Here is a 27,193-nt window from a genome sequence, read left to right on the forward strand (position 1 = left end):
AAGGCAAAGACCACAATGTGTTTTTGTTCTTTATAAGAATTACTGAAGTGCAAAAATCGTGAATTAAAAATTTTAAATATTGTTGAAGTTATAAGGATGATGAAATGTTAAATTTTAAAATGACATATTACATCAACATGAATCTGCCACGGGTGTACACGTGTTGATGTATGGCAAAACCAATACAATATTGTAAAGTAATTAGCTTCTAATTAAAATAAATAATTAAAAAAGGCATTTATTAAAAAAAATAAAATGACATTAAAATTAGATTTCAGTGATTATAGTGATTTAGTGAGTATCCTGGGCTTATTAAATTAATCTGTCTATTTTTTTTGTAATTCAGTTACTTTAAATTATACTTTGAGAATATTTTTTCAAAAGGAAACACTTGTCTACTCCCAAGCCAAAGACCTGTGTTGCTACTTTGAATCTATTCATATTATAAAGGCAAAGAGTTGAAATATATTTTGCTTAGTATTATTAGGGTGAATGCATGAAATGCAAGTGTTTAATGTCTTGTCTTTTATTAAAGTGCATCATATGTGAATTAATATGATAAAGTGGTAATTTAGAAAAAAATTCCCTTTAGGGAGTTTTGATAAAATCCACCCCCAGTGTCCATTCTGGCTAGAAGATCTGAAATTAAAATGTAAATGTTAAAAGGCATAATGAGTTTCATATTGTGACTTATTTTAGCACTTAAATAAAGGGGCTTTTAAAAAATACTCATTTTAAGTCTTGAATCTGCTACAATATTTTTTTCTGTTTTTTTTTTTTTTTTTGGCTGAAAGACATGTAGGATCTTAGTTCCCTGACCAGGGATTGATTTTATTTTTGCTATTCTTTTTTTTTTTTTTTTTCACTTTTGGATGGCACACAACATGTGAGATCTTAGTTCCCTTGCCAGGGATCAAAACCCACATCTCCTGAACTGCAAAGCAGATTCTTAACCACTGGACCACCAGGGAAGTCCCTCTGGCCAGGGATTGAAACTGCATCCTTTATATTGGAAAGGGAAATCTTAACCACTGGACTGTCAAGTCCTTGAAAAGGTTGTTAATACAGAATTTCTTACCAAGAAAAATTGCCACTGAATAAATCTGGGCTCCAGTACTTTCTGCATCTTCTGAATGAAGAGGGAAACATACTCCATTGGTGCCATAGTAGTTTTTGAAAAATTCCTTATTGCTCAGTGGAATGAAAGCCACGATAACCCCAATAATCCAAATAAGAATCAAAACTGTAATGGTTCTGCATTTTCCAGGTCTTAAACATCTAAAAGGATACACAATGCAGATATATTTTTCCAGTGTCAGAAATGTTAAAAGTAATACAGATACTTCTGTGGACAGAATGGCCAGGGACCCCAGAAGCTGACAATGAATGCTCTCCATCCACAGCTGCGCATGTTTATTGTATTCTCCTCGAAACTTCAGGTCAAAGGCTCCGATCACAAATAAATAGATTCCCATCAAGCAGTCGGCACCTGCAGGAATCAGTAAATTTAACAAATGTAGAGAAATAAATAGGTGAAACGGAATTATCATTAAACAGTAATATTTTTAACATTAGCCCCAAATAGACAAGTGTCTCTATCTTGGGGGGAGGTAAGATGTATTCTAAGAATTCATTTATGCGTGAGGACCATTTCATCAACTCTCTATGATAACAATGCTTACAGCATCCTCTGAAGCTAAATATGTAATCATGTCTCTGCTTTTATCTAACACACAGGTCTGTAAGAGCAGGAGTCTTGTCTGTTTTGTTTTCCTTCCTAGTCCCATCACCTAGAAATGCTGAATAAATGAGTAAAATGCAACTATGTTCTGCATTCAATTATGAACAAGATAGGGGTATTATAATTTGGTTCATTTCTTCCACTGAAATTCTCCCAGTTTAAGAAGTTAAGTCATTCAAAATCCCAGAGAAAGTATTTCAGAAGCTGCTATGATAGAATAATGACTATGAATTTTGAGGTCTATAATTTAGAAGATATGAATAATTATGAAGTGCTCTGTAGTTAGTATAATTTTAAGGGGCTTAAATGTCTTATCCAGAGGTGGTCTAAGCAAAACTGTTCTGATTCTTTCTTCCCATGTTAACATCTTTCTCTGTCTCTTTTGAGACTCCTCCAAATCAGTTGTTCATGTGATACATTTCTTGGTGTATTTTCTTTTTTAAGTAAATATTGCATATCATAAAGAGAATTTTTTTTTAACTGTGCAAGCATTCTACACAATGATCCTAAAATCACATCACAGTGTAAATCACAAGGGTAGCCTTAATCTTTAAACACTTAGGTTATATTCTAGCCTTTACCAGGGAAATTGAGTGAACTCAAAATTTTATAGCTAGCAATACAAAGTAGTTAACAATTTCTGAGTTCTGTTTCTTAGGCAGTTTGCAATGAAAAAACAGCTCAGCCTTAGACTTGGAATGAGTGCAGGGGTAAGACATAGCACAGCACTCATAAAAAGCAGGACACCATGTAGATGGATGTTTGCTTGAGGGAGTATAGGTGAATTATAGGCCACTTGACCCAGATTATAAGCAACCGGAAGACTAGTTTCTTGCTTTTATTTATTTATTTTTTTTATATTCTTCCTTTAACATACTACCTTGCAATCACGTTTCAGCAACTTAAAAAAATTAATACTACTTAAAACACTTTCTTATTTAAATATTTCAAATTATGAATGGAAAAGATGTTAGAAGCTCAGAGACCAGAAGAACAATAATGTCTGAACTTAGTGTCTACGAACTGGACGCGCACACAAAAAATAAACAGAGCTCTGGGCATGGTAATGTGACAATGAAAGGTTTCAAGGTTATTCATAGTAAAAAATTTTACATGCTTTCAAAAAATACTACACTGGCTTCCTGGTGGCTCAGCTGGTAGAGAATCTACCTATAATTCAGGGGACCCGGGTTCAATTCCTGGGTCAGGAAGATCCCCTGGAGAAGGAAGTAGCAACCCACTCCAGTATTCTTGCCTGGAGAATCCTATGGACAGAGAAGACTGGCGGCTACGATCCAAGAGGTCACAAAGAGTTGCCCACAACTGAGCGACTAACTCACAAAATATTATACCTTTAGAGAAGAAAGTGAATGAACAAATGCTTCCTTATCAGACAAAATTAACGAATGAGTGCTTCATTAATCTGTGTAAGGTGACTGAGTTTTCTTACTTTAAAAACTTTCTTACCACTTTATTTTCATGTAGCATTTCATTGAATGCTTAGAAAACATCCAAGCAAAGGGGAGAAAATTTTAACATCCTATGATTCTAGTACTCTGGTTACTTATTTTCTAATAGTAACACTTTTATACATTTCAAAACTTTTAATTCCTCTTCAGCCAGGAAATACTCACAGCAGAGAGAAATGATTGACATGGCATGCAGCTTGTTCTCAGACCTGATATAAGGTCGCATACAGATGACAAAGATGTTTCCAAAGCACGTAACTGCAGACACAACCCAGACAAACACTCTCTGAATAATGCTCGCCAAGAGATCCTCTAAAGATGAGAGTCCATCAGTGTTTGGTTTACAGATGCGAACATGCGGTGCATAGCCACAGTACTGAAATCTCTTAAAATAGCTGTTGCGCAAAGAGAAGGGAAAATAAGACTTTAAACTGAAGTGTCACTCTACCTTAATATCTATTTTCTCCATTTCCTCTGTAAAAAGAAAACATCTTAGTCTCAGAGGAATAAAAGTAAAACATTCAGGACACAAATTTTATTAAGAAACTTAAGTTTAATTCGTATTAACTTGATTTTACTATAAATGAATGTGTGGGTGAGAGCAGTAAATGAGCATAATGAACAGACAAGCATAGACATATTTTAGAATGTAAATCAATTGTTGTCATGTGATCTAGATAGTCCACTGAAGGAAAATGTTACTGGGTTTTCAGTGCTTGGTGCATAAGTCCTCTGTTGCTGCAATTGACTTTGCTTTTTCAAACCCAGGGGAAGAGAGTTAAAGGCTTTGTCCTCTGTGCTCCTATGGCTTTTCTATTATAGAAGTTGTATGATCTGTAACTACTTGCTAACACGTTTATTCTCACACTAGGTTTTGGTACATGATAAGGTGTTTGATAAATATTTGTTGAGTGAATTCTTTCATCAGTAGAGAGACCTCCCTTGTTAGTAAAAGACACCACCTGGCTAATCAGTAGTTACTACTGTGTACTACCGACACCCACACCATTTATTGAGCATCTTCTAAGTATAACTTCTCAAATCAGGAATAACTTCTTAAATCAGCTCAATGAGGTTGGTGTTGCTATCACTATATGAGGAGATGAATCCTCAATGGAGGCAAATTATCTGCTAGGAAACTTTCTACTAAGTGCAGAAATTTAGTATTCAAATTAGATCCGTTTGCCCCTAAAGCCATGTACTCTGGCAAAAAGTATAAATGATCTTTATAGTATAAAGAGCTGTAGTAATACAAGATAAAAACTTGACAATTACAGTCTATAGTCCTGTTGTTTAACTCTTACTGCCTGGATCCCAGGACCTGCTCAATTCAAGTCTAATCCTTGAGTTGTTTCTTGGGTTTTATGAGTTACACTAATTTCTTTCAATAAACTCTGCTTTGCTAAATTTAGCCAGAGTGCTTTATATTGTGCGTAACCAAGGAAACTTTTATAAATATGCTCTGAGGAATTATGGAAAAAAAAAATCAGTGTCTTCTGTTAGATTTAAAATACAAGCAAGATTATAGAGTGGTTGTGGCTGCCATGACACTTTCTAAATTATTGAGAATTAATTGCCTTGGCATGGAGATCACTCTAATATTGTGTGTGTATGTGTGTGTATATTATATATATATACTGCTATATACTACATTCAACTAAAGAAAAGGTTTCTAAAGCTTGTAATGATGGCATGATGAGACATGATGTTTGAATAAAAGATTTTTATCCATACACCCTCGCTCCACCATGCACTGACACTGTGGGCAGTTTTCACTGAGGAGGCTTTCTCTCTTCCTTCCTCCATTTACATGAATTATTTATAATTGTTTGATGTCTTTTATGTGACGTCCTACTTTTTCATCTGGTTGCATTTATGCCATGTGCACCAGTTGCTAGCTCAGTGGACAAACTTGAATATCTGTGAATGTCACGAGAGATCATTAGAGCTTACAAGCCTGAGTGGGTTCCCTCCACACTCCTGTTGTCTGACACTCAAACAAATCTCACTTCATTTTCTCAGACCAAACCATGGACAACTAAAAATCACCTCACCCTATATCTATGCTTTAAAAGTTAATTATTGTTTAGGCAAATTAGTCAGTAGAAAATGTTAATAAATTGGATGTACTGCATATGGGGGTATTGGCACAATACAGGTGGAAACCTAAAAGATTAAAAATCAAGGTGAAGAACAAGAAAAACATCTGCTTACATGTAAGAGAGATTCATGAGAGGTCTAAACATCCTTTGTTGGATATTTGAAATTTCAATTCCTTCTAGGCTGCTAAAATATCAAATTATCAAAAAACATATGTTATGCAGGGTATAATGAGCTTTTATGAAGGACAGTTTAATACACAATTATTTAACACTTACTCTGAACTAAAAATTCATACTTAGCTTTCCCTGGGCACTTTCCCAGTTCCTTACATTGCATGAAAGATTTTTAAAATTCTATAGTGATTTACAATTTTCCAAAGTTTCACACACATAATTTCATGTGATCCCATAATAACCCTATCTTCCCCCAATGCCTTTTTGACTCTGCTATTTATATACAATATAAATACTTATATTTATATTGATTCTATATCTTTCCTATTTTAATTTTTGGCTTCTAATAGATTGTGGCATGATGCTTTTTTTCATAGTAACTACTCAACATATATTTGTGAAATAAATGAATAAACATTGCCTTTTGATGATATTGCAATTGCAGAGAGGGACATTTTACATTCTTGAAATTTTTCTAATAATTTTTAAATAATTTTTTTCTAATACAATGACATTTTACTGAGGGAATACTTAAAAGAACTGAAGCACACTTTCTTAAGGCAATTCATAGAACTAACATAATTTAGGTTCTAACATAATTCAGGTTTAACACCACACATAATGTGTGTGTGTTTTTGCGTGTGTGTGGCAAGTAAAGATTTATATAATCTAGAACATTCTACTTTGGGATAACAATAGTTATAATAAACTCTTAGATACCCCCAGTGTTAATGAAGGAATAAATATGTATAGATGCCTTCAGAGGATCAAAACAAAGAATCCAATATAAGCTCCTGGTGATTATAGAAACATAGAAAGTGATTACTTATTATCTAATTTTTAGCTCATAAATATGAAAGATTAAACGAATAGCCATCTATTTGTTTATAGCTTAGCAAGTACTCATATGGTTTCTGTAGTTTAACTAACATCCTGGGAATAAAGCTTCTGATTCAAGACTCTATTAATCTTATTTTATAGAAGTTATTAGCTATTAGTACATAAGTAAAAAATGTATCATAATACTATCCCCATAGGCATATACTTACAGAGACTTGAGTTTGATGAGATTATCAAATTGGTTGGCTTGAATTGTCTGGATTGGGTTGTAGGAAAGATTGCTGTTTAACAACAAAACAAAGAGCAGCAATTGGTCATTTCTAGAAAGGATTTGATTAAAGAGGAAGTATACCTGTTGACTGAGGGTTGCTTGTAAACATTAGCAAAAAAGTACATCAATGGCACTTGTACCATAGGGCTCATTAGACATCAAATGGATTAATGTAGATAGAACTCTTAGAACCATGCATGGCTCTAAGTAAGCGTCTTAGTGACAGAGAAAAGCTAAGACCACATTATCATGAAGGTGGGGTGGTCCAGGACGGTCCCACCAGGGAACCTGCAGACTTCCCAAAAGGAAGGCACACCACTTCAGATTTTGCCTATCATCAGGTATGATTTAAATAAAAGAAAAAGAATCTCATTTAGTCAAAATCTGAATGAATGAAACCATATTGAATTCTTTTTACAATAAATCATGTCAAATAGTGGCATATTGTGTTAGCAAGTTATGAGGCATGAAGTGAAAAGTAAATGGCTTTACAGCTAGGAACAAAGAGATGAAGATAGTGCTAGAAGTTCTATCCAGAGGGATGAGGCAAGAAATAAAATAAAAGGCATCCAAATTGAGAAGTGAGAAGTAAAATTATCTGTTTACAGATGACGTTTTATGTGTGAAAAGTGAAAGTGTTAGTTGCTCAGTGGTGTCAGACTCTTTGTGATCCCATGGATTGTAGCCCGCCAGGCTCCTCTGTCCGTGGAATTCTCCAGGCAAGAATACCGGAGTGGGTAGCCACTTCCTTCTCCAGGGGATCTTTTCAATCCAGGAATAAAACCCAGGTCTTCTGCATTGCAGGCAGACTCTTTATCATCTGAGGCACCAGGGAAGCCCATTTTATGTGTATAAAACCTTAATGATTTCACACACACACAACTGTTGGAACTAATACACAAATTCAACTAAATTGCTAAATACAAAATGAATGCACAGTAATCAGACAATGATGAATAATCAAATGCATTTCTATACATCAACCCTGAGCAATCCAGAAAGAGAATTAAGAAAATAATGTAATTTACAACAACATCAGAAGAATACTTAGGAATAAACTGAATAGAGACTTCCCTGGTAGTCCAGAGGTTGGGAATCTGTTTGCCAATGTAGACAACATGGATTTGATTCCTGACTCAGGATGATCCCACATGCTACAGAACAACTAAGCCCATGCACCACAACTCCTGAGCCACAAGAGAAGCTACCGAAATGAAAAGCCTCCATACTGCAATGAAGAGTAGCCTCCGCTTGCCATAATCAGAGAAAGCTCATGTGGCAGTGGAGACCCAGTGCAGCCAAAAAACCCCAATAAACTGAATAAAGGTGAAAGGCTTGCACTGTGAAAACAAAATATTGTTGAAAGAAATTAGACACTGATAAATGGAAAGACATTTTGTGTTTTGGGACTGGAAGATTTAAAATCATTAAGATGGCAATACTACCCAAAGCAATCTAAAGATTCAGTGTAATGTCTATCAAGATCCCAGTGACAGTTTTTCTGAATAAATAGAAAGATCCATCTTAAAATTTGTTTGGAATCTCAAGGGAACCTGAATAAGCTTTGAAAAAGAAGGACAAAGTTGGAGGTCTTACTTTCTGAATCAAAACTTACTACAAAGCTACAATAACCAGTAATAGTGTGGTGCTGGCATAAAGACAGTTTTATAGGATGATGGAATAGAATGGAGAGCCCAGGCACAAACTTTTGTATGTATGGTCAAATAATTTTTAACACATGCCAAGACCTTTCAATGGAGAAAGGACAAACTTCTCAACAAATGGTTCTGGGAAAGCCAGATAGATGTCCACATGCCAAAAAAAAAAAAAAAAAAAAAAAAGAGCTTAGACCCTTAGCTTCCACAATGTACAAAATTAACTCAAAATGGATCTAAGTCCTAAATATAAAAGCTAAAACTATAAAACTCTTAGAAGAAATCATAAGAGAAAAACTTCATGACATTGGATTAGGCAGTGATTTCTTGTATATATGATACCAAAGCATAGGTAACAATAGAAAAAAAATATAAGAATTGGACTACATCTAAATCTAAAACTTTTATGCATCAGAAAACACTGTAAGCAGAGTGAAAAGACAACCTACAGAATAGGAGAATGTATTTGTAAATCATATATCTGAAATTATTTACTATCTAAAATATATATGATCTAACAACTTAACAGGGGTTCTCAGGTAGCACTAGAGGTAAAGGACCCACCTGCCGATGAGGGAGACATAAGAGATGCAGGTTTGAACTCTGGGTCAGGAAGATCCCTGGAGGGCATGGCAACCCACTCCAGTGTTCTTACCTAGAGAATCCCATGGACAGACAGGCCTGGTGCACTGCAGTCCTTAAGGTCACAAAGAGTAGGACACGACTGAAGTGACTCAGCATGCATACACAGCTTAATAATGAAAAACCAAACAACCTAATTTAAAAATGAGTAAAGGACCTGAATAGACATTTTCCAAAGATGTGCAAATGACCGATAAGCACATAAAAAGATGCCCAACATCATTAATCATTAGAGAAATGCAAATCAAAGCCACAATGAAATACCATGTCACATCCATTAGGTTGGCTATTATTTAAAAAATACAAAATTATAAGTGCTGTTGAAAATGTGGAGAAATTAGAATCTTTGTGCAGTTAGAATGTAAAATAGTGCAGCCACTATAGAAAAGAGTATGATGTTTCCTCAAAAAATTAAAAATAGAGTTACCATAGGATCCAGTAATACTATTTCTGGGGCTATATACGCCAAATAATTGAAAGCAAGTTCTTTAACAGATATTTACACACCCATGTTCATAGCAGCCCTATTCATAACAGCTAAAAGGTGGAAAAACCCAAGTGTCCATCAATGGAACAATGGATAAATGCAATGTGGTACTTACACACAATGGATCGCTAACACGGGTGATAATGTTCAGAAATTCTGACACATGCTACAGCATGGATGAAACTTGAAGACATTGCTGCTGCTGCTGCTGCTAAGTCGCTTCAGTCGTGTCCGACTCTGTGCGACCCCATAGATGGTAGCCCACCAGGCTCTCCCATCCCTGGGATTCTCCAGGCAAGAACACTGGAGTGGGTTGCCATTTCCTTCTCCAATGCTTGAAAGTGGAAAGTGAAAGCGAAGTCGCTCAGTCGTGTCCAACTCTTCGCGACTCCATGGACTGCAGCCCACCAGGCTCCTCCATCCATGGGATTTTCCAGGCAAGAGTACTGAAGTGGGGTGCCATCGCCTTCTCCTTGAAGACATTAGGCTAAGTGAAATAAGCCAGTTGTAAAAGAACAAGGTATGTATGGTCCTACCTCTATGAGGTACCTAGAGATGCCAAATTCATAGAGACCAAACAGTGATGGAGGCTGGTTGGGGAGGGGTGTCGATGGGGAGTTAGTGTTTAATAGGTATGGAGCTTCAGTTTGGAAAGCAGGACAAGTTCCAGAAATGGATGGTGGTGATTGTTACACAACAGCATGGATGAACTTGATACCACTGAACTGTACACTTAAAAATGGTTGAAATGGTAAACACACATACTGATGTGTATTTTAATAGAAACTTTAGAAAATGAAACAAATTAAAAATAAAGATAAAAATTCATATCAATCTTACAGTTGTGAGAGCTCCTTCAGATCCTTAAAGATGTGTGGAGAAAGATTTTCAATCTTATTGCTTCCTAAATCCCTAGGGAAATAATTGCAAACATGTCATGTTATTTTCTTAAGACTTTATCCATAGTTTTGTGGTTTATTAGAAAACCATTATACAACTTTCAAACAATGTTATTAGTGAGCTATATTAATTGGTGGTGGTGGTTTAGTTGCTAAGTTGTGTCCAACTCTTGCGATGCCATGGGCTGTAGCCCACCAGGCTCCTCTGTCCATGGGATTTTCCAGGCAAGAGTGCTGAAGTGGGTTGCCATTTCCTTCTCCAGGGGATCTTCTAGACCCAGGGATGAAACCCAGGCCTCCTGCACTGCAGGCTGATTCTCTACTGACTGAGCCACCAGGAAATTAACAGAAGTCAAAACTTTAAAAAGGGAAAGCAATGTAAAAGATAAAAATATTTCCTCATTTTATTCCTCATTCAGAGACAATGCTTGATGGTATTTGATCTGGTTCTAATAGATCCAGTTTTCTAATTTAATTAATATTGTGCTGTCTTTTCTCTTTTTCCCCTCTGCCACCTCTCTCTTTCCCTCCCATCCATTCTTCTTTCCTTCCTTCTGTGCTAAAGTAGAAATATGGTTTGGAGACTTAATTTTTTCTATTGTTTCAGTTGATTATGTATATTGTCACCCTGCTTATTTAACTTATATGCAGAGTACATCATGAGAAATGCTGGGCTGAAAGAAGCACAAGCTGGAATCAGGATTGCTGGGAGAAATATCAATAACCTCAGATATGCAGATGACACCACCCTTATGGCAGAAAGTGAAGAGGAACTCAAAAGCCTCTTGATGAAAGTGAAAGATGAGAGTGAAAAGTTGTTAAAGCTCAACATTCAGAAGACGAAGATCATGGCATCCGGTCCCATCACTTCCTGGCAAATAGATGGGGAAACAGTGGAAACAGTGTCAGACTTTATTTTTCTGGGCTCCAAAATCACTGCAGATGGTGACTGCAGCCATGAAATTAAGAGACGCTTACTCCTTGGAAGGAAAGTTATGACCAACCTAGATAGCATATTCAAAAGCATATACATTACTTTGCCAACTAAGGTCCGTCTAGTCAAGGCTCTGGTTTTTCCAGTGGTCATGTATGGATGTGAGAGTTGGACTGTGAAGAAGGCTGAGCGCCAAAGAATTGATGCTTTTGAACTGTGGTGTTGGAGAAGACTCTTTGATAGTCCTTTGAACTGTGAGGAGATCCAACCAGTCCATTCTGAAGGAGATCAGCCCTGGGATTTCTTTGGAAGGAATGATGCTAAAGCTGCAACTCCAGTACTTTGGCCACCTCATGTGAAGAGTTGATCCACTGGAAAAGACTCTAATGCTGGGAGGGGTTGGGGGCAGGAGGAAAAGGGGATGACAGAGGATGAGATGGCTGGATGGCATCACTGACTCGATGGATCTGAGTCTGAGTGAACTCTGGGAGTTGGTAATGGACATGGAGGCCTGGCGTGCTGCAATCCATGGGGTCGCAAAGAGTTGGATATGACTGAGCGACTGATCTGATCTGATCTGATGGTTTTTAACTGGAAGTGGATTATTTCAGGTTCCAGTTTCTTCGATAGCTGATATAAACGAGGTCTTATTTACTCTTGGGGCAGGATACTTCATATATGTATAGAGGTTGGGCTGCCCACTGTGATGTGACTTTGTAGCTTAGCTGTGAGAAGGTTTTGGACAGTACCGGCTCTTATGGTAGCTTTTACAGTAGCAACTCCCATGAGAAAGGCCTAGAATTCTTCTAAACAAGATAGGCTTGATTTCTCCAATGTCATCACGAGAAACTAAGAGAAAGTCTAACCACTTTCCCTATCTATCCTCAAAAGTATTAGTTGCCACAGGGAGAGGTAAGGATGTAGATCTAGATGCCATGATAAATTGGAGTGCTTATAAATCAAAAGTTAGATTATTGACTTTGAAAGGGCAGGGCAGTTTTAGATTGAGTTTTAAAACTAAAAACAAGTAAGTAATATAATCGAAATTATAAATGTCTTTGCTGTAAATGTTATAGTTTCATATTGTAATATGGTTCTTGAGACTGTTTTTGTTATTTACGTATTTTTGGGTGAATTGTCTATGTGGATAGATTCTCTGATTTGATAACCAAAGGAATCTTTCAAAAATTTCATCCCCTTTTAAAAATTCTTCAATGGCTCATTGCTGCATAAGAGATAAAATCAAAATTGCTTAGTGTGATAGAAAAAAAGTCTTTAAATATTTTGTACTTTCAGCTTAGTTTCCTATCAGGTTCTGCTCAGTTAAATTGACTTTCACCAGGACCTCAATGCACCTCAGTATTCTAACTTCAGGTTTTTGCATAGGTGCTTCCTTTTACCTGGAAAAAGCTTCACTTCTGGTCCTTCAGGTGAACACCTTCAAGATTCTGCTCAGAAAACAACAACAACAACAAGGAATTACTGTATAGCAGAGGGAACTATACTCAATATCTTGTAGTAACCTATAATGGGAAGAATCTGAAAAAGAATAGATATGCAAAACCGAATCATTTTGCTGTACACCTGAAACTAACACAATGCTGTAAATCAACTATACCTTTTTTGGGGGCTGTGCTGGGTCTTTGTTGCTGTGCACAGGCTTTCCCTAGCTGTGGTGGTGTTGAGGGCGCGTCTCTAGTTGAAGTGCTCGGGCTTCTCATTGCGGTGGCTTCTCTCGTTGCAGAGCGCGAGCTCTCGGTGTGCCAGCTGTGGCTCCTGGGCTCTAGAGCACTGGCTCAGCAGTTGTGGACAGTGGGTGTAGTTTCTCCTCGGCATGTGGGATCTTCCTGGACCAGGGATTGAACCTGTATCCCCTGCATTGGCAGGTGGATTCTTAACCACTGGACCACCTGGGAAGCCCAACTATACTTTTAAAAAAAGATTCTTTTCACATGTCACTCCTTCATGACTGGGAGAGTCAGGCATTCTCACGTACAGCACTTACAGCATCATATTAAAACTCTTCCTGTCCCTACCTTCTCTTCTGAAGGGTGTGAGCTCTTTCAGGGCAAGATCTGGGTTTCCCAGCATATAGCTTAGTTTTGGACTAGCTATTCTTTCCATCCCTACTGGCAGACTATTAATAGATTGAAGATCTGTTTTCATATTTAAGTAAAAGGGGCAGGATGATTCCAGTTCCTTGTATGGGAAGCCAAGTAAAATATCAATCATGCTAGTGAGGCAATGTGAAAAACAGATTTAGAAGAGTCCACTAGAATGTTAAATCTCGAACTACCATGTTCAGCCATTTCTGGTGAGAGTGCTGGCTTTGGCTATTGAAGCAAATTCGGACAAATAATTCTTTCATCATCAATAATGTAATGGGGACCATTTGGCTTAGATCCTAAGTGACAAGAACAAAGACCATTTTCTCAGTTTAATTTTAGAAAAGTTGGTCTAAACTTAACTAGACTTGAGGTCCATTTCTGAATGGGCTCAGGAAACACATTGTCACCTTGAGTGGTTGCTTTAAAAGCACAAATTAGGGCTTCCCTGGTGTTTCCATGGTTAAGAACCCGCCTTGCAATGCAGGGGACAGAAGTTCGATCCCTGGTCCAGGAAGATGCCTTGGAGCAGCTAAACTTGTGCACCACAACTCGTGAAGCCTGTGCTCTAGAGCCAAAGAGCCGCAACTACTGAGCCCACGTGCTACAGCTACTGAAGCCCACATGCCAAGAGCCAGTGCTCCACAAGAGAAGCTGCAGTGATGAGAAGCCCGAATACCATAGCTAGAGAGCAGGTCCCACTTGCTACAACTTGAGAAAACCCATGGAGCAAAAAAGACCCACCAGGGTCAACAAATACATAAATCTTATTAAAAGAAAACTAAAAAAGCACAAGTAATAATAAATCAAGTATGTAGCAAAGTTTCCGCCACTATTTAAATTAAAAAAAAATTTTTTTTGGCTACACAGTGGGGCATATGGGATCTAAGTTCCTGACTGGGGATGGAACTCATACTCCCTGCAGTGGAGAAGGAAATGGCACCCCACTCCAGTACTCTTGCCTGGAAAATCCCATGGATGGAGGAGCCTGGTGGGCTGCAGTCCATGGGGTCACGAAGAGTCAGATATGACTGAGCGACTTCACCTTCACTTTTCACTTTCATGCATTGGAGAAGGAAACGGCAACCCACTCCAGTGTTCTTGCCTGGAGAATCCCAGGGACGGGGGAGCCTGGTGGGCTGCCGTCTATGGGGTCGCACAGAGTTGGACATGACTGAAGCGACTTAGCAGCAGCAGTAGCGGGGATGGAACTCATACCCCCTGCAATGGAGGCTCCGAGTCTTAACCACTGGACCATCAGAGAAGTCTCACCAGAACTGTTTAACCTCTACTCTGAGAAGTGAATCTGACTGTTGCTAATTTTGCCCTTATTAATTCTGTCAGTGGGATCAAGCAAGGAGGGGCACAGAATGTAGTCCAACCTTCTTTCAAAGGGAGAGTCACTCATTTTAGGTCTAGACCCATCCATTTAAGGGACCTCCCTGGTGACTCAGATGGTAAAGAACCTGCCTGCAATTCAGAAGACATGGGTTTGATCGCCTTGTCCAGAAGATTTCCTGGAGATGGGAATAGCAACCCACTCCAGGATTGAGCGACTTCACTTTCACTTTTCACTTTCATGCATTGGAGAAGGAAATGGCAACCCACTCCAGCGTTCTTGCCTGGAGAATCCCAGGGACGGAGGAGCCTGGTAGGCTGCCATCTATGGGGTCGCACAGAGTCAGACATGACTGAAGCGACTTAGCAGCAGCAGCAGCAGCAGCCAGGATTCTTGCCTGGAGAATTCCATGGATAAAGGAGCTTGATGGGCTACAGTCCATGGGGTCACAAAGAGTCAGAAAAGACTGAGCAACTAACACTTTCACTTTCATTCATGTAAAACCATTACCTCTTAGAAAACATGCCATTTTCATCCTTGTAAATCTGATTTTTCAGGCATGGGATTTGACAGGATTTAGGTAGGACTAATTCTTGATGCCAAAGCCTTTGACTGTGTGGATCACAATAAACTGGAAAATTCTGAAAGAGATGGGAATACCAGACCACCTGATCTGCCTCTTGAGAAATTTGTATGCAGGTCAGGAAGCAACAGTTAGAACTGGACCTGGAACAACAGAGTTGTTCCAAATAGGAAAAGGAGTACGTCAAGGCTGTATATTGTCACCCTGTTTATTTAACTTATATGCAGAGTACATCATGAGAAATGCTGGGCTGGAAGAAGCACAAGCTGGAATCAAGATTGCCAGGAGAAATATCAATCACCTCAGATATGCAGATGACACCACCCTTATGGCAGAAAGTGAAGAGGAACTAAAAAGCCTCTTGATGAAAGTGAAAGAGGAGAGTGAAAAGGTTGGCTTAAAGCTCAACATTCAGAAAACGAAGATCATGGCATCTGGTCCCATCACTTCCTGGCAAATAGATGGGGAAACAGTGGAAACAGTGTCAGACTTTATTTTTCTGGGCTCCAAAATCACTGCAGATGGTGACTGCAGCCATGAAATTAAGAGACGCTTACTCCTTGGAAGGAAAGTTATGACCAACCTAGATAGCATATTCAAAAGCATATACATTACTTTGCCAACTAAGGTCCGTCTAGTCAAGGCTCTGGTTTTTCCAGTGGTCATGTATGGATGTGAGAGTTGGACTGTGAAGAAGGCTGAGCGCCAAAGAATTGATGCTTTTGAACTGTGGTGTTGGAGAAGACTCTTTGATAGTCCTTTGAACTGCGAGGAGATCCAACCAGTCCATTCTGAAGGAGATCAGCCCTGGGATTTCTTTGGAAGGAATGATGCTAAAGCTGAAACTCCAGTACTTTGGCCATCTCATGTGAAGAGCTGACTCATTGGAAAAGATTCTGATGCTGGGAGGGATTGAGGGCAGGAGGAGAAGGGGACAACAGAGGATGAGATGGCTGGATGGATTCGACGGACATGAGTCTGGGTGAACTCCGGGAGTTGGTGATGGACAGGGAGGCCTGGCGTGCTGCAATTCACGGGGTCTCAAAGAGTTGGACACGACTGAGAAACTGAACTGAACTGAACTGAATTCTTGGTGTGGGGACCCTCTCTGCCCCTTTGTTGCTCTTTCTTTTACCTCTGAACCTGGATTAGCACTGACTGAGGACTAAGCTGTCCTGCCCCATGCTCACTACTGGTTTCAGAATCAACAAAGTGGTGTCCTTTTATCTCCTGGTCTCTGAATCCTAACTGTCTAGAAAACTTAAAGATAAATTTGCTGTCCTTCTCTGGCAATGGGTTAGAGCAATGTAGGATGCATTTTACTTGTTAATTTCTCCTGACTTTATTCTTTCTTGCACCCACACCTTAGGGCCACTGTGCAAGTTAGAATTTGGAGAAATTGCCTTCTGGTATTCAAATTGGAGTTGCAAGCATGATAAAACAAGGAAAAGTATGGACCCCTTGACTAACTTGTATTTTAATGGCTAGATACTACTTTTTGAGTCACCTGCATGCACTGCTCCCCACTGCTGAGAATAAAATAATTTCCTATGTGCTGATGGTATAGTTCATTCGCCAGACACCAGGAGTCATAACAGCAGATGTTTGGTTCTGATATTACTGAGATTTTTCTTGTGTGTTTTGTGAATGATTGGTACTGTCTACCAAAAAATGTTTCAAACCTAAGGTTATGGAAAAAATGTTGGGGTTTCAATGGCTTGTTTATTGAAGTTTTGGAGCAGAATGCTGGATTGTTTCCTGAGGGATGTTTTTGCCTGTGGCATGTGTGTTTCCTCCATTTGTCTTAGTATGCAGGTGAGAAGGAAATGGCAACCCACTCCAGTGTTCTTGTCTGGAGAATCCCAGGGACGGGGGAGCATAGTGGGCTGCCGTCTATAGGGTCGCACAGAGTTGGACACAACTGAAGTGACTTAGCAGCAGCAAGATGTCCTGAGCAAAATTTTAGTTACATTCTTTAATTTTTTATGGAAAAGTTTTAATGAATCCAAGTTCTGCCCAGCTAATTGTCAAAACATGTAGTTCTGTTCACACTCCAGATTCTTTTCAGAAAACACAAAATCAAACTAGTGGCTAGTCCAGACTTTAACAAAACTCCAATTGAAGAAATGAAGCCATAAAAAATGAAATACAAACTGTCTGAAGAGCATGGGTTTCCTCCATTGTCTTACGTATATTTTATTTGGAGAATCAACTACTCTGTGGCTTGACTGCAAGGCTTTGATTCATCAGATACTTGCTTTACTGTCCTTTGGAACTGTGTCATTGATCTTAAAATGGGACGTTATAAATAGCTGTCTCAAGCTGCTCTCTTGACCTTTATTACAGATTTGGATGTTGTTATCCATGGCAGTATCTAATCTTACAGATCCAAGATTGTTCTTTGGTTTCAGAACCAGCAAAGTGATGCCTTTTTATCTCCTGATCTCTGAATCCTCACTTTCTAGAAAATTTAAAGATAAATTTGCTATCTGTCTCTAGAAGTGGATTAAAGTGATGTAGGATGTAATTTATTTGTTAATTTCCCCTGGCTTTATTCGCCTCCACAGCTGTTTCTTTTACTTCAGTTTCCTCACATATTTATTTTACAGATTCCTTTAACACATATTTGTTAAGCTTTCAGAATTCCTGAAATACCTGTGGCTCAGGGTATACAGAAGTAGTGCTATACGTGTAATCAAATTTACAAAATATATGTGTAATCAAATTTATAAAATATATGTGTAATCAAACTTACAATTCATCTAGTTTCTGGAGAGGTGCAAATGTATTTTCACTAAGGTGATTAATTTTGTTTTTCCTCATTACCCTGAAAGTAAAAAGAAAAAAGATGTTGTAGCTTCTGGAGGTAACTTACAGGTGAGTTATTGGAGAGGAGATTAACAACCTGCAAAAACAAAGATAATTATGTATAATGCATTTCCATATCAAGGTATGTTGAAATAGTATGACAAATTATCCAAGCTCATTTTAATCTTAAATTTCCCAAATCTTTTAGTGATGATAAAAGTAAAATAGTGTTGACATTTTCAAGTGTTTTAGGGAAGAGCTCCACAGCGATAAGAGTGAAAAATCTCGATCTCTGAGAGTACAGTCTGAGTATCAGCACAACTCTCTTAGAGTCGCCTGTGCAGTCTTTGTGGCATGTCTGTCTAACAAAATATACCCCTGCCCCCAACACCACAATAGTACTCGTGCACATTGGGTAGTTGCTATGATTTATTTTTATTTATTTATTTATTTATTTTTAGTTGCTGTGATTTAAAGTGGAGGTGCTGGAATATGTCTACTCTAAGCTGGACCAACTCAGAAGATCTCTGATTTGCGATGCTGAATCAGACTGTAAGGCCTGACAGTTCATTTCTACACTGATCTGGTGTTATGAGCTAGCAACATGGATTTAAAATAAGACAGAGTGGCATAGGAGAAATTATATTCGATAACATTCTAAGGTTTATTCTGGTGGGTGTCATAGGCGTATCCTCACAGATATGAACATTCTGCAGCTTTTGAAAAAAATTATAATTAAACTTTCCCCACAACCTTTGCAGTAATAATTCTCATAGAGTAGGACTTGATCTTGGTATTTCTCAAACTGCCATCCAAGGACAGATTCTAGGTGGTTTATGAGAATTTTTTTCCACTAAATCGGGTATTACTTAAGTTTGAGAAAAGTAGGTCTCATGTACAAGTACCACTGTGATGATTCATGTACTGATATGTTGTGAATCTGTGGTTACGCCTGCTTTGAACTTCAGTAATTTTGCCAATGTGCTTCCATTTCAAAGAACTTCAAACTGAGAGGGAATATTTGTTATAATTACTATGCATGTGTATGCCAGAGCCTGTTCACATAAATGATTCATTTGGTTTGTAAAGAGATAAAACATTACTTCAAAAGGACAAAACATTACTTACAAAACAGTTAAATTCCTGCAGGAAATAAAAGTCAAGTTTCTTAAATTATGGATATGGTTGCCTTCAAAATCCCTGAAATATAAAAATACAAGTGACAAAGCTAAATTTTAATCACAGACAGAAATCAATTGGTTAAGAATTATTTAAGTTTTCTCATAAAATATCTTTTCCCCCACATACTGTTTATTTCATATAAATTCTCATATAATGTAAGTGTAGCCAGCTACCTAATAGCTAAAATGATATATTTATATAAAATGTTTCTTTTTTCTGTTAATAGTAAAAATGCTTTGAGTGGCATCTGTATCAGGTATTCATATGGATATATATGTTATCCCAACTAATGTGAAGAGAATGAAGAAAATCGCATGAAACACTTCCAACTACACGCATGTGTGCTAAGTCGCTTCAGGCATGTCTGACTCTTTGTCACCCTATGGACTGTATCTGCCAGGCTCCTCTGTTCATTGGATTCTCCAGGCAACAACACTGAAGTGGTTGTCATGCTCTCCTCCAGGGGATCTTCCCGACCCAGGGATCGAACCTGTGTCTCCTGAGGCTCCTGCATTGCAAGCGGATTCTTTACCACTGAGCCACCAGGGAAGCCCCACCAACTATATAAACAGATATCAAATGGTGATCCATATTAAACATCTGTCCAGAGATCCAGAGGTACCCATGACTACTCTAAGTGGTGTGCCTCCATTTGTTCAGAAGATCCTACTATTGTTGCAGAAGTTGCCACTGCCAAAATAAAGTTTAACCTCTACTTCCTCTGCCTAAACACTCCCCAGAAAAAATTCTCAATAGCCTTTTACCACTGAGAACGCCCTTTCTTGTTTTAGTGTATGGCCACATAGGCCAGTGCAGAGGGAGACCCACAGCTGCCCTTGGCTGTCCACTCCCAATTTGAGCTCCTGATTTGAGCTCCCTTGCTGTGTGATACTAGGTTACCAACAGGAATCTGGTCTGTACATCAAAACTTGTCAGATAGTTGATGTTTTATTATCTCTACTTCAGAGTTATCATGAAGGTATTCTTCTATTGTCTTTAATCTATCATAAGGCTTATGGTGGAATTTTGTGGAACAGAGTAAGCTGAGCTCAGGAATACACTTTCAGAAATAGATGCTGGCTCTTAAATCTATTTATTTTACCCCAACACTTTGCTGACTGATCACCATACTATGTAGAGCCATTCAGGAATAATTGGGACTAAAATACATGAGCTGAAGTGTGACACAGCTACTAAAGTCATGAGCATTAATAGACGTGCCTTTATTCTGCTGGCGATGCTGTATCTGGGATACAGTAAAAATGGATGCAGACAAATCAAAGTCTATCTGAAAAATCTAGAAGGCCAGCATGTAAGGGTTCTAGAAATCAAGTTAATGGGATGAAAGCGTGTATTTATCACAGAGCAGAGCAAGTCAGAGAGATATATTTGAAGTCAGGCATAGGGTTTTTCTCTTTGGCATTGGATTGCAAAATCAGATTTACTGGTTGAAGGACACAAAACATTTCAAATTTAAGCTCACAGCCCATGGTGTACAGAGACTAAGCTTTTTATTACTGTAGTGATTTAGCAAGGGCATACACTGTAGCATACCATAAGAATTCTATAGACAGGATTTCTGTATTATATGGAATATTGTATTAAAATCTTAAATTTTGATCCTAGATTACCCTTTTAAAGACAAATTCTATTATTTTATTAAGTTGGAAATGAAACACATATATTGGGTCATTAGGTTTGGCCAAGCCCTTTGGCCTTCCATTACACAGGCTGTCAGTGACAAAAACTGTTCATTTCTTTTTCCTGTTTTTGTTGCTATTACTATGAATCTACCACCAAGGGGGTGACTCTCTCTTGAACCTCACAAAATATCTTTAGGAGAGTTGATGTTCTTTTCTTGTTAGCTACACTTGTAACTTTTTTTTTCTATTAAAGTAGCAAAAATATTTCATTTAATATTCATATTAATTTACTAATTTGTAAAAGTCAGTAAGAGGTATAAACTAGGGAATTTTGATCAAATTGTTACATTCAACGTTGAATTTATTTCAGTCTTTATTTGTGAATTTGCTTTGGCTTTCTTCCTAAAATTAGAGGTATTAGTTCTTGATACTCAGGGATCAGGTATACAAATCTGCTGCTTGTGCCAGGGCCCCAAGCTCTAAGTGACTTGAGGGGGTGTTTTGCTTACTTAATTCCTGGATCACTTTTCCAACTTAATGAGCCTCTGAATCTAACCACTGTAATTTTTCCTTTATATATAGCAGGACTAGTTGAAAATGAAAATTTGGTTTTTGGACCTGAAGTACAATAACAGAAAACAAAAATAATCTTTCCTGCTCAGCTCCCTCTCTCATCCCCTAGTGGCGTAAACATGCAAATCTCCTCTACCTCTACTTCCTTCCTTGCCTTTTAAACACTTCTGGCTTTTCTTTCACAGAGAAAATCTAGGCAATGAAGGCAGGAAAAGCCTTTGTCTTTCCGCCCAACATCTGTAATTTACCTGAATGGGCACCTGGTCTCCTACACCCAGTGTGTGATGACCCTCCTCTTGTTTTAGGCTAATCCTATGTTTGCTGAGTTTGGTTTATGAATTTGCAAACTCCAGGAGATAGTGAAGGAAAGGGGAGCCTAGCCTGTTGCAGTCCATGGAGTCGCAAAGAGTTGGACACGACTGAGCAACTGAACATGTCTTAAAATATATGGTCAATTTTGGTGAATGTTTTTCAGCCTTTTTTCGCTTTCAAGTTTATATCTATTAGGATTAAGTGCAGTTACACAGAACAGAGGGCTTCCCTGGTGGCTCAGTGGTAAAGAACCTGCCTGCCAATGGAGGAGACGCAGGTTAGATTCCCTGGGTTGGGAAGATCCCCTGGAGAAGGAAATGGCAAAACTTCCCAACCAGTATTCTTGCCTGGAAAATCCGATGGACAGAGAAGCCCATGAGGTTACAAAGAGTTGGATACAACTTAGTGACTGAACAAGTACTCTTGCAGGCATGCATGTAGAACAGAGAACCAACTACGATAGTATAACATCACAAGGATTAAAAAAAAAGTCTAGGGTTATGTAGTCCAAGGCTAGACCGGTAATTTTACCAAGTTGTTAGAGACCTAAGATCTTTCATATCCACTGTTCATATGCCCTTGTCTTCGTAGTCCAAGAAGATTCTAAAACTCAAGCCATCATATCCATCTTTTCCGGATAAGAAGAGAAAGGAAGGGTCTGTCTGTTTCTCTATAAGAGAATTTCCCAGAAGCTCCACCTGATACTTCTTCCTCCTCATTAGTGCCTAGTCATGTGACTTTGTCTGGAGCAGGGAAGTCTGGGAAAGTAATATTTCAGCTGGGTACACTGCCATCCCAAACAAATCAGTTCTGTTGTTGAGAAGGGACTTGGCAGTTTGATATGTGCTGATCAGAGTTAACTCATTAACAGTGTTATTTAGTTCTGCCTATTGTTTTTTGGTTTTACTTGATCTTTCACAGAATGAAACAGGCTGATTCTTATCTCTTACCAATTATATATTTTATTTTTCTTTTGTTTTGGTGGTTAGATGCATCTATTCGGTGCATATATACTCCTAATATAATATCTTATATTAGAAATTGCATTTTTTTAAATTATTTTAAAAATAGTTATTTCTTTGGCTGTGTAGATCTTAGTTGGGGCATGTGGGATCTTCATTGCATCATACTAGATATTTCCTTGTAGTACACAGACTGGCTGAGGTGTGCAGGCTTAGTTGTTCCACAGCACGTGGGATCTTAGTTCCCTGATCAGGGACCAAACCTGAGTCCCCTGAATTGAGATTCTTAACCACTGGACCATCAGCGAAGTCCCACACTACAGCATTTATATGTCCTTCTTGGTACTGCTTAATCCAAATTGGCCAGAATTCTACTATTTAGAAAAAAAAAAGTGTCCGGTTTTTTTTTTGGTTTGCATTTACATGGCATACTTTGGAACAGTCTTTTATTTTTAATCTTTCTTAATCACTTAGTTACAGTTGCACTGACTTTGTAAATAATGTTAGGTTTTGCTTCGTGAGCCAATCTGAAAATACTTTTTCTTTTTAGTAGGTAATTTTAGGCCACTTACGTTCATTGACAAGGCTAATATATCTGACCTTCGCCTGCTATTTAAAAATATTATTTTATATATATATATTTAATTTAAATAATACAGTTATTGGAGCTGTGTGTTTTCTACCACACTGGATTAAATAAACTTGTTGAAGTATGGTTTTTGTCACCTTCTGGGACATTTAGTAATTTGCTATTCTTTCTTTTCTGTACCTATTAGTACATATGGCCAACTGATCACCTGTAAAAGGTACATCTCATCTTATTAGATACACAGGTAAGAAAAGTTACATTCATCATGTCCTTGGCTCAAAGCAGCAGGGGCTCCTTAGCACACAAATCTTAGCAGAATCAAGTGTCTACTATTTTATATATACATATTAATATTAAAAAGCAGTGAAAGGACCAGACTGCTTGGATTAAACATTCTGTGCAAGGATAATACTAGGTTTTGCTTCTGCTTTTCCTCATCTGTAGTAAGCTAACCTTGACAGAACTAGCTGAACTGTTCCAAATTTGCTTCAGTGCAACCATATGTGATAAAGGAAAGCGAAGTCCATGAGACTGTTTCCTCACTTCCCATCATGTGTGTCTCTCACCTATTCTTTCAGGAATGATAGAGTAAACCATCTTTTCTCCAGGTTCATCAGATGGATCTTGATCGGGTCCTACGGTGAGGACAATGTGGTCTCTAAATTGCAGTCTCACTGTGTTGTCCAGCCCTGGTAACTGTCCACCTGGTGTTGAAAAGCTCTGCCGAACTTCCCATATAGTAAGGAGAGAATCCATTCATGGCAACATCCTTTCTCATGTCTGCTGAAGGCAGTTCTTGGATGCCCTCTAGCTGGTCTGCAAGCATCCTCAGAAAGCCACCTTATCTTCTTGTTGCAACAGCTGTGGTTTCCATCTGCGGGAGCAGCCACCTGCGGATGCCAGCCCGGAGCTCAACGTCTGCCTTTGTGGTATCAAACACGAGCCCCAAAATGGTGTCCAAAAGGAAATCTCCCCACGAACTGCTCCGGAGGTGTGGATGGTCACGTGCGTGGAGTTGGCCAGCCCCTCCGGAGTGTCCGCCTGCTGGATGGTCCCTCTGCGAAAGCTCAGATCTGCCGGCTTCAGCGTGAACTCCTGTGCTAGCGCCCCACGTTTCATTCCGGCCCGCGAGGCGGCGGAGGGGTGGGTGGGGCGGCGGGTGGGGCGGGGGGCGAGTGGCGGGGGCGGAGAGCCGTACCATGAGTTAGTACAGGCGCCAGTGTTTCTTTCCCTCCAGCTGCAGGATGTAAACCTCGACATCATCACCGTCCTGGGGCTGCAGGCCCGGATCTCCCGCGGGGGTTATGTACACATTGGGGCCAAAGCAGCACTCCAGCTTCTCCTAGAACTTCCAGAGCTCATCCGTAATTTTCCGAGGCTAGTGAAATGGAACTGTTGCACTTTTCTGATCAAAATCTTTTCTCAGCTGAAGAAAGTGCACTTTTCCCTCTTGATTTAAAACCTTCTTCTTCCCATGGACACACCTGTAGATATTTTCGAATCCTCCATAGTACTCTTCAGATCTGAGAGCGTGAACAAGAAGTTCAAGGTCATCTCTCTGGATGAGAAGGGGTTTCTGCTCCCGGAATTCCTTGAAAAAAGTCTCGGACTTGATGGGCGAGATTAAACTTTCAAAGAGGCCACAGGGGCTGTCAGAGTTGAAAGGGGAAGGCCCACCGGCTGCCTCCACCTGCCTGCTTAGGAACAGGCCCCCTCTTCCTTCCCATCCCCAGCAAGCTTCTCTTTCTTTGGCCTCGCTGTCCTCCAGAGGAGGCAGTGAGGAAACGCAAACCAGACTCAAGCCTGTTGCCAGCGGCCTCCCTATATTGTTTTTATAGGCTAAAAAACCTTTGAACAAATGGCTTAAATTTCTTCTAATATTTAAAAAGCTTTGTATATTCTACTGGTTACCTTTATAACTTTATCCAATATACTCTATCTTCTTTTTCTTAGAGAGTAACACTAGTACTTAACAATTTCCTATTATTAGAAATGATTAAATTAGTATATATTGTCTTCCTGACTTTCTTTCCATCTGTCTCTCACCATAGGATTTCGATCAATTATATGCTATTTATTAATGTTCGTCTTAGGAATATCAAATATCCACATACTGGTAGATTTCTTAGTTTTAAATGACATCTTTTGACACCTAGCTATTTTTCTTAGTAGTTTTATGGTTTCACTTTATTCATTTTGAAACTGCCTTCCCTTTTAAGTTATTGTGTCCTCTTCCTGAATTGAGCCCTTTATCATTATGTGATACCTCTCTTTATCCTTGGTTATAGTCTTTGTTCAAAAGGCTCCTTTTCTCTAATGTTAACACAGCCCCTCCAGCTTTTAAAAAAATCACTGCTGCATTTCTTATCTTCATTTAGCAGCATGTATTATAATATCTTTTTTCTCTGGTTGCCACAGCTCTTTTCCTTTATCTTTGGTTTTCAGCAGCTTGATTATCATTTATCAAGTTTTTCCCTTTCTACTTCTGTTTGTTTTTTTCTCTGAGGTTCTTAGATTTTTTGGGTTCATTATGTTATTTTAGAAAATTCTTGGTCATTATCTCTTTAGATATTTCTTTAAAATTGAGCAGGACCCTGTGTCTCCTGACTTGCCTCTTGTTTCTAGAAGAGTTTTATCCTCTTTCTCGAATTCCAAGGAACAAAATGCAGAAATGAGAAATGAGAAAATGAGAAAATGCAGAAACAAAGGAAAACAGTCAAGCAAGACTGTTAGCCATAAAACAAAGTCAAGGATGTTAATTTCCTCCTCAAGGGCTGTAGATAACACCCTGAGCCATGTCCTTGAATTGTTTTGCAACCCCACCAGGTGGAGGTGTCACCCCCACCAGGTGGAGGAAGTTAACTGCTGACCACAGGCATGTAGATGCTAGAGTGACAGGAACCAGAAGGTTGATGATTGAGATTCTTGCTACCTCACCACCTTGCTACCTCACCATCAACCAATCAGAGAACTGAACCTCAGTTGACCATGCACCCTGCAATATTATCCCTCACCTTGCCTTTAAAAACCCTTCCTTGAAAGACATCAGGGAGTTTGGGTCTTTTGAGCTTGAACTGCTTGATACTTGTGATAAATGCTGTCCTTTCCTTGACCACCTCTGGTGTTAGTAAATTGACCTTGAGCATCGAAAAAGCAATAGAGTTCCAGAAAAACATCTATTTCTGCTTTATTGACTATGCCAAAGCCTTTGACTGTGTGGATCACAATAAACTGTGGAAAATTCTGAAAGAGATGGGAATATCAGAACACCTGACCTGCCTCTTGAGAAACCTGTATGCAGGTCAGGAAGCAACAGTTAGAACTGGACATGGAACAACAGACTGTTCCAAATAGGAAAAGGAGTACGTCAAGGCTGTATATTGTCACCCTGTTTATTTAACTTATATGCAGAGTACATCATGAGACACGCAGGGTTGGAAGAAGCACAAGCTGGAATCAAGATTGCCGGGAGAAATATCAATAACCTCAGATTTGCAGATGACACCACCCTTATGGCAGAAAGTGAAGAGGAACTAAAAAACCTTTTGATTAAAGTGAAAGGGGAGAGTGAAAAAATTGGCTTAAAACTCAACATTCAGAAAACGAAGATCATGGCATCTGGTCCCATCACTTCATGGGACATAGACGGGGAAACAGTGGAAACAGTGTCAGACTTTGTGTTGTGGGGCTCCCAAATCACTGCAGATGATGACTGCAGCCATGAAATTAAAAGACACTCCTTGGAAGGAAAGTTATGACCAACCTAGATAGCGTATTCAAAAGCAGAGACATTACTTAGCCAACAAAGGTCCGTCTAGTCAAGGCTCTGGTTTTTCCTGTGGTCATGTATGGATGTGAGAGTTGGACTGTGAAGAAGGCTGAG

General features: G+C 38.9%; 1 protein-coding gene and 1 pseudogene across 5 annotated transcripts in view; both read right to left on the reverse strand.

The window, feature by feature from the left end:
- The window catches only part of RXFP1 (relaxin family peptide receptor 1), a 128,366-nt gene that overhangs the window by 12,513 nt on the left and 88,660 nt on the right, over positions 1–27,193 (reverse strand). For 4 of the 5 annotated variants that reach the window (XM_061384325.1, XM_061384323.1, XM_061384327.1 and 1 more), the window contains 7 exons: positions 19,178–19,249; positions 17,997–18,068; positions 10,222–10,293; positions 6,536–6,607; positions 5,425–5,496; positions 3,376–3,605; positions 1,079–1,489 (listed from right to left, as the gene is read on the reverse strand). In XM_061384325.1, coding sequence (XP_061240309.1) covers positions 1,079–1,489; positions 3,376–3,605; positions 5,425–5,496; positions 6,536–6,607; positions 10,222–10,293; positions 17,997–18,068; positions 19,178–19,249 — 1,001 coding nt within the window. The remainder of the gene's footprint in view (positions 1–1,078; positions 1,490–3,375; positions 3,606–5,424; positions 5,497–6,535; positions 6,608–10,221; positions 10,294–17,996; positions 18,069–19,177; positions 19,250–27,193) is intronic. The other variant, XM_061384326.1, reaches the window with a different exon arrangement.
- LOC133229253 (ribosomal oxygenase 2-like) lies at positions 20,376–26,356 on the reverse strand (annotated as a pseudogene).

Source organism: Bos javanicus, chromosome 17 (assembly GCF_032452875.1).
Source record: "Bos javanicus breed banteng chromosome 17, ARS-OSU_banteng_1.0, whole genome shotgun sequence".
In the NCBI taxonomy this organism is placed as follows: domain Eukaryota; kingdom Metazoa; phylum Chordata; class Mammalia; order Artiodactyla; family Bovidae; genus Bos; species Bos javanicus.